Source organism: Tasmannia lanceolata, unplaced genomic scaffold, assembly GCF_043159265.1.
Source record: "Tasmannia lanceolata isolate RefF3 unplaced genomic scaffold, GAP_Taslan_0.1 ptg000003l, whole genome shotgun sequence".
NCBI lineage: Eukaryota > Viridiplantae > Streptophyta > Magnoliopsida > Canellales > Winteraceae > Tasmannia > Tasmannia lanceolata.
The window spans coordinates 194600-202729 of NW_027518680.1; the positions used below are offsets into that span (position 1 = coordinate 194600).

Sequence of the window (8130 nt, forward strand, 5' to 3'; positions counted from 1 at the left end):
TGAGAAATTTTAGAAACGATTATTTATCGCTTCGAGGAATCCTATTTTTTAGTCGAAAAAGTAGCAGAAAATTTTGAAACGGACCTTAGCAGGTCATGCAGCCGAACATGATTTTTGAGATTTTTTTGGCTTTTGTCATTCTCCACCCCTAAAAATGAGGAAAATCCGGTAAAAGAATAGTTGCCGAACACACCTCCTCATTCAAATTCTTAAAGACTTCCGAGCTTTGCTAATCTACTATAAGATTTGGGCTTGAGTTTAATTGTGAAAGGCTATCACGAGCTTGCAGCTCCGATATAATGGTTGCACAACACAATAACAACAACAACCACGAACCACAATGAGTAACAGCAGCCAAATCAAATCTTCTCAATAGATCAATCCAAGCAGAGCTTATACCCTACTTAGGCAGTAAATTCTATCTCAAGATATATATTGATTCCTTCCCATAAAAATAGAAAGCCAAAATGAACCTTGATTTGATCTTCCTGTCATCAGATTCCATCAAGCGACATTGGTAGTGCAAATGGAAAATATCAGTAATTAAAAAGTACTTCACTTTTTTCCTTTCCTTTTTTCTTTCTTTCTTTACATATGCAATAACTATTAGGACATCATGTCCAAGGGACTGGACCCCATACGCCAATCCTACACCTATAGAGTTACTTCACTTGAATGAGGTACTTGACTAACATTAACAAAGCAATTGAAGTAACATAAAGCCAGCTTAAAGGAATACCAGAATCTTGATAAAGCTAAGGTAGTGAATGAGGAACCACTATTGAATGTAGCAATGCTTTTTGACCATTAAGATATGGATATAAGATAGCCATGAGGTCAATGAGGAAGCCTTGAAAAGGCTAATTCAATGGATACAGAATCCAATGCCAATGTTGTTGTGAATGTCTTGAGTAACATTACAATTATATTGTTAGAAGAATAGAAGCCTTGGAATAACCCATTTTGATGAAAATAATGTGGGTTAAACTAAGTGCAGAGTAAAACAAAAAAAACGGACATTAACATTAAACAACTCCATGATATGTATTACTTAATACTAAATTTCTAACTTCCATCCATAGGCAGCTTTATCATTTAGTGTTGACTGTTCCTTTGGATAAAGGAGAAAGTCTTATTATAATTCAAAATTATAATATATGCCCTATTTTGTCTTTTTGCTTCTTTGTTATTTTTTGGTTCCCTTGTGCACTTTTGAGCTTCTATGGTTTTTAAAGCCCAAATTTGAATATCCCTCCATTATTCTTGAGTTTGGTGGAGACTTTTAGTCCCACATTGGAAGTATGAGAAGATGAAATGGGGCATGCATATTGGAGTTGGATCTCTAAAGGTTGGGTATACCTAGAGAAAAAAGCATGGAATTTGACGGAAAACCTTTACGGAGCGCGCCGAGTTGTGCCGGGTCAAGTCATGGCACGCGTGTTTGTGTGTAAAATTTTTCTTTTTATTTTATTATTTATTTGAATTTTCTTTTTATCATTATTTCATTTTTGATAACCGCATCTTAAGTGCGCCCGTTAGGAAACGTTCTAAAATCTTTCCTAATCGCATCCATTAATAAAAGGTGTGTCTGTTGAGTGTCTATTTAAGAGACATTTTGGAAACAAAGAGGTATCCAAATGGATACAGTGCCTTCTTCTATGGGTTTTCTCTTTCTGTTTCTGTTTATTCCTGCAAAGTTTTCTGGTCGTTTTTCTCAGCGTATTCGCTAGGCATTCGAGTAGTGTGAGTGCACACCCGTAGAGCGGAGTTATTGAATCCTGGAAACACATGCTAGAGTACCCAATCAGCACCGCGACTCGTAATATGTGGGGGCGATACTTGTCTCAAGGACAACGAATTAAGATTCATGCCTCAACTCATTGATAAGTCACTCTCTATTGTTTCTTTATTTCAACAGATATATATTGTTGCACTATTATCAAATTCTACATATTACAATACTCTCAATAAATTCAAAGGTATAATCCATATAATCCGAAATCCCTAAAATTCCAACCAACATTTAGAACATTAATGATAAAAGCAGGATCACCTTCCATATATGGCCCTACTCTTAGGCCCTATTCATTTAAGATTATGTGAACAGACTAAGTCCAAAACCAGTTAAAAAGTAAAACCCTGACCACTTTGTAAATGTTGTAATTCTATATGTTATGACCCGGGTGGAACTGACCCTTAAAAGCTAGCTGTTAAGGGGAGGGTGCCCAAGCCCTTATAAGCCTATCCTCATCTCTTTCACTTTTCCAATGTGGGATCTTCGCTTTCGTGTGGAACCCTTAACATGAAAATATAAATCTAGTGGGTGTTGGTTACATCCAGCTTCACAGAAAAGGGTGGAGAACTAGCTAGTTGACACCATCCCAAGCAATGAGAAATTACGGTTCCAAAAACCAATGCTGAGGTTGCATGTGTAAGCAACTATTTGAGTGCACTTAGCCGCGTGTGTTATGAGTTTTCTGCATAGCTCTTTAATTAATTTTTTTCCTTTTCATTCTTCATGATTCTATACAAGGGCCTCATGGTCTTACAAACCGAGAAATGATATTTTCATCTTAGCTTCAAACACCCTAAGAAGGCATTTGATGAACCCTCAGAATCCTTGCTTAACCACCCAAAAAAAAAAAACAGAAATAAAAGAAAAACTGGAAAAATTATGAATTTCACTCGACTTTGGAACGAAAATTGCGTCACATACTTTTCAATCAACCCATCAATTCTTATCTTTATAATGGGTTCTCTGTTAGGGATTTGATGCTTAGGGGAGTCATTATTAATTTCTCCCAGTTCCCTTTTCAAGTAAAAGCTACTCATAGATATTCCTTGAATCTTAGATCTATTATTTATATTGCATTGGTTGAATCCAAAGGTCTAATGGTGGCCCATGAGCTGGTTCTTTTTAAGTGCTTTGGAGAAGTGTGCAACTTTGCTTGACATTTTTAACATAAAAGGCATTGTCAAACATTCCCTGGGCCACACACAAAAGACATTGTGAATTATGGATGTTAGAACAAATCCCATCAGAGAAAGAAAGAGAGATTTATGCAACATCTTTTGAAGCTCAAGATAAAGCAAAATATATTACTATTAATAGTGAAGAGAAGGGTCTTTCATAAGCTTTTGCTAAGGATACACTGCATTTTTCTATAAGCGACAAGCCCTTCTCCACATACAAGACACTTGAAAGTAGATTAAGAACATCTGGATCACCACTACATAGCTATGCTAGTTGACAAGAGGGAGGGAGAGGGGAGAATGGTGGTAAAACTGTCAAACTGAACAGAATGCTGAGGAAAAGAAACCTATGTGGAAGATGGGTCTTCAACCATGCATGGTCAAAGAATTCCCTAGCACCAAAAAGGACAACAAAAAAACAAAAACGAACGACTGTAGCAAAAGAAGTAAATAACATGAGATATTATATGATTTTGTCCCTTTGGCTTTCTCAGCAGACTGCAATGCCTGAAATGGAAGCCATGAATCTTATTAGAATCTAAACATGAATACATTATAGAAACACGTCATTATAGAATATAGAAAGTTACCCAAAAATGGTGATATATGGTGAACATGAAGATTAATTTCGAGAGTCCCTAGGTGCATTGCATCTGTAGCATTCCATCCTGCTTGCAAAGTTGTGCTCGTTGCAGCCCGACCTATGGAACATGCAGGAATATAAGCTCTCACAATTAAATATTGGAGTTTTTATATGGTGCCAGATCTTCAAGTCCCGTGCGGGCGGTACTGCCATCCCCCTGATGTTTGATCCAACAACAGCTCACTTAAAAGGCGGTACATGTTTGATCCAACAGCGGCTCACTTTTTAAAGTGAGTTACTGTTGGATCAAACATCAAGGGTGGTACTTTTATTGTACCACCCACATGGGACTTCAGGGAAAGGCACCATATAATTTCTCTAAATATTGTCCCCTCCTCTGTTTTTTCTTTTTTTTTCCGTAATTTTCTTGGATTTACTATTGGTAGCTTTTGGGAATTGTAACTCCCAATGAGAAGAGCTTAAAATCAAGGCATAATATCAAACAATTGGGTGGAAATATAAAACTCTTAAAACAATAGTCATGGGCGCACAGAGATAGAGAAGTGCGTGTAGGCAATATGTGAACATTAAGTATCATGCACGGTATTTTAGGCAGTACTCATGAGTATATTTAATGTGTCCACACATGAAGTGTCTCTGTATGTATTTCTTGTTTTCATCTTTGCTTTAAAAATATTCAAAAAAGATTAATCTCTTCAGCAAAACCCAACTAGAAATAATAAAGAAAATAAAAGATGAAAAGAAAAGCCATATAAGAAATAAAAGAACTACTAAAACAGTAAAATAATTACCAAACCAAAAGGAGTAAACAGAAAACAATAAGTTTACATTACCATTCGCAATATCCCAGTATCTTTTGTCCATAAACATTGGTAAAACTAAAAATTAATCAGTATGATACTGCCATTTTCAAAAACAAAAAAAAAATTAGTAGGATACTGCCATGCAAAATAAATTCAGTAAGGCCACGTTTGGATACCACAAGATTTAGATTTGGATTTCTCACATTTGTAGTTGAGATTTGGAACTAGATTGGATCCTTCGATTTCCAAATCAGCTACAACAGTGAAGAAAAAATAAATCTGATTTTCAAATCTTTTTTGCGAGACATGATTTGGAAATCTGTATTTGTGACTATTATCTTCACCCTCACTGCTCCTCGACCTTGCTGCAACAACAACAAGACGTCCCCCCTGCATCACTCTCTTGTACAACATGAGCATGAGGGTGATTGATGTATTTTGTATCCAATCCTCAAATCCAAATCCAAATACAAAAACATGAGGTATCCAAGCGTGGCCTAATATACTTTATATATATAAGCATGCACAGTTTGTATATTCCTCTTATGAGATCCCTCTCTTCTGATTCGAGAATAGAATAGAATAAATGAAGAAAAAAACAGAAAATGAGAATTACCTGGTGCAAATCCAGTCACCGGATTTCCATCCGGAGCGGGCACCCCCACTACCGCCAAAACCGCCTCTCGATCGAGGTGCATCTCCATCAAAGCTACCAGCCGACGACTCATCCTTGAATGCACCACACTTGAAGCAGCTTGATCGGCTTGCGAAGTTGTGGGCCCCACAGTTACCTGCCGAGCAATACCAATCACCAGGCCGGACGTCCGACCCACTAAATGGGAATATGGACCCGGTACTCCTTCCGCCGAAGCTCCCAAATTCGCGGGTCTCAGCGGACCTTGGATCGCCGCAACGTTGGCATGAGTCCCTCCTGCTGAAGTTCAAGTACTGGCATGACCTGCAAGTCCAATCTCCTGGCCTGTTCATCTTCTCTCTCACCCTGAAATTTCAAAAGAAAGTACTATGTTACAGACTCTCCTCTTTACAATTAATATACAACTTCCTTTTTTTATTTTTCTTCTTTAAACATACTAGCAAGATTCACCCAAATTCAAGTAAGGTCGTTGAATTTGGGTTAATCTCTCTCTCTCTCTCTCTCTCTCTCTCTCTCTCTCTCTTCAAGACTAGTACTTCATTAACAAGATATTTGGGCTAAGGCAATAATCACAAAGCTAAAGATCAAAGGATGACCCAGATGAAACAAAACATCATATCCCAATCATGGTAGACACACACTGGACCCAAAATGAAGAAAGAGGAGGAAGACCAAATGTAAAAAACAAAATATGATAATAGAAAGTTGATAAGAAGCTGGTTCACTGGAAGTTACTTGAAGTAGGAAAAAGTAACAACAAAGAACAACCACTGTAGTGCTTGAACTTGTTTTATGGCAGTCACAAGCAGGGGTGCGTCACCAGAAAAACAAATTTCTAGCCTAGAGATTAATGGCCCATGGGAAGTAGCTTGAAGGAAACAAAGAAGTAGGGATTGCTAAGGAGCATACCTTAATTAAGGAAATGTAGCTAGGGAAGCAAGAAATGGAGAGAAGGGTAAGTAAGAGGAAGATATGGTTGTAGAAGACGTGTGTGATTTTGGTGTGTGGGTTGGGTTGCCTTTTATACTTGCTTCGGCCTCAAGAATCGAGAATGGGATTGCTTGTTGAGGGCAATGGATGTTCTTTTTCGTGTTCTTCACCCGCTCTCCTTTGAACAGTAAGGGCACAAAAATCTAAAACAAGGAATAATGAAAAGGAAATTTCATAAGGATTCCAAAGATTAAAAAAAAAAGATAAAAATAAAAAGCAATAACACTTCTTTTGGAACATGTAGAGAGGGTTAATGATATATACCTTTTTTTTTTGAAATAGCGATTTGTATTGATTAGAATAAAATGACAAGGGATCCGAGCACCCGAGAAGGGGCAACCCAGAGAACAAAAACAAGAAAGAAGAAACAAAGAAGAAGAAGAAAAGATACAATAAAAATAACAAAATTATATTACGGGGAAGATGATCGAACCAGAGAATACTCTCCCTCTCAACTCCCTGCTTGGCTAACACATTCACCTTTTTGTTTGCCGACCTCCAAACGTGATTAAAGACAATAGCCGAACCCGCAACAAAATCCTCAATTTCATCAAATAACGCCAAAAATCTCCAAGGAGGAGCTACACCACCCTTAATGATATATACCTCTTTACAGTGTATGTGTTGTAGTTGCAAAGAAGTTATTATGTAGTTACTTATGTAAGGTTGTTGGTGTTAGTTTCATTATGTGCCATGTTAGTGGCCGGTAAAGCTTGTGGTAGTGGGTTATAGAAGTGGGCAAATGAGTTAGTGATGTGGCACACTTTTGTACTTGTATTTAAGTTCTTTGATTCAATGAAATGAAAGGAGAAGAAAATTACAGCAAACAAGGGAAACTTTGTTTAGGAGAGTCATAGTTCATCTCGATTTGAACCACTAGGAGGTCCGGTTGCCTCGAATCAACCTCTCTCCCCCTTTTCTCTCTTTTATTTTTTGTTTAATTCTGTTACGGTCGATTAGGCACGTAACAGTTAAGTTCATGCAATCACACTCATACGTAATTTCACCTCTATTTATATGACTCCCTTCAAATCTTTCTTCACATTGCTATATTTTGATAATCGCACTACTCACTTTGATTTTAAATATAAGAAGCTAATTAAAAAGTGTAAAACGATTGAGTACTGCCACTACCAAAATATGGTAGTGAAATCCATCAACAAAGTTTACTAAGACCCGTGTTTTGCTCCAAAGCCGATACTTGAAACACTATATATTATATGAGAAAATGGTTCCTACACATATGTGTAGAGAGTTCTCTACACACTAGCTTAAAATACAGTGGGGGCCAACATTGTTTGGATGATCCAAGCCATCCATTTTAAAAGCCCTCACATAGATAGGGTGTCTACAAAAAATCAGATCCATAGGATCATCCCAACCCTACGATTTGTGGAGGTAAAATGGATGTCTTTAAACCTTCACAAATTAGTCCATTTTTTGCCTCCACAGTTCGAATGGTTAGGATGATCCAATGGATTTGATTTTTCGTGGACACCCTATCTATGTGAGGGCCTTAAAAATGAATGGTTTGGATCACTCAAATAATGTGGCCCCCACTCTATTTTAAGCTAGTGTGTAGATAACTTATCTACACATGTGTGTAGGAACCGTTTTCTCATATTATATAGAAATTTGATAAATTTTCTATTGAATGACAAGTGGTCCTACATAGCCAAGTTACAAGAAAGGAAGAATGGAGAAATATATGACCATTTCTGACTGAAATTGTGTTGCTCTGTCAGGGAAAGGATATCAATGCTGATTTGGTGGTTCCATAGTAGGTGTTTTTGAGACATTTTAGGACATTCACTTTGTTTAACACCCCTTCCCAATTGTGTGGCCCCACCACTTTGGCCAATTTTGCACTATACATGCACATATACACATACACATTGTTGAGTCTTATCACTAACACATACGATTATTGTACATAACACGTGCATGATTCCTCGAACACACATGCACACGGAGCGCATCTACCTTCCCCGAGTAGTTCGAATTGAAGTTTAGGTTCACAATGTTCCACTGGAGGTGGGTCAGGTTCGACACCAAAGGCACTTGTGAAAATGCCCTACAATTTATTCTCCTAAGTGCAATCCACA

The 8130-nt window shown here is 37.5% G+C and overlaps 1 protein-coding gene across 2 annotated transcripts; it reads right to left on the reverse strand.

Moving 5' to 3' along the window:
- Nucleotides 1-3085: 3085 nt before the first annotated feature.
- LOC143859608 (Ran BP2/NZF zinc finger-like superfamily protein) lies at nucleotides 3086-6101 on the reverse strand. Of its 2 annotated transcripts, none has more exons than XM_077370270.1 (4): nucleotides 5945-6101; nucleotides 4997-5380; nucleotides 3564-3674; nucleotides 3086-3480 (listed from the first exon to the last, which is right to left on the reverse strand). In XM_077370270.1, the coding sequence occupies exons 2-3, from the start codon at nucleotides 5365-5367 to the stop codon at nucleotides 3596-3598; spliced, it is 450 nt and encodes a 149-aa protein (XP_077226385.1). In that variant the 5' UTR covers nucleotides 5368-5380; nucleotides 5945-6101; the 3' UTR covers nucleotides 3086-3480; nucleotides 3564-3595. The 2 variants fall into 2 exon arrangements, with proteins under 2 accessions (XP_077226385.1, XP_077226389.1); XM_077370274.1 differs by lacking the exon at nucleotides 5945-6101 and adding an exon at nucleotides 5771-5917.
- Between the last annotated feature and the right edge of the window lie 2029 nt (nucleotides 6102-8130).

Excerpts from the sequence above, each read along its gene's own strand:
- LOC143859608 (XM_077370270.1), bottom strand. The coding sequence starts at position 5,367 with ATGAACAGGCCAGGAGATTGGACTTGCAGGTCATGCCAGTACTTGAAC. Across the intron at positions 3,675-4,996 it reads GGTGACTGGATTTGCACCAG|GTCGGGCTGCAACGAGCACA; the intron begins GTAATTCTCATT and ends CATGTTCCATAG.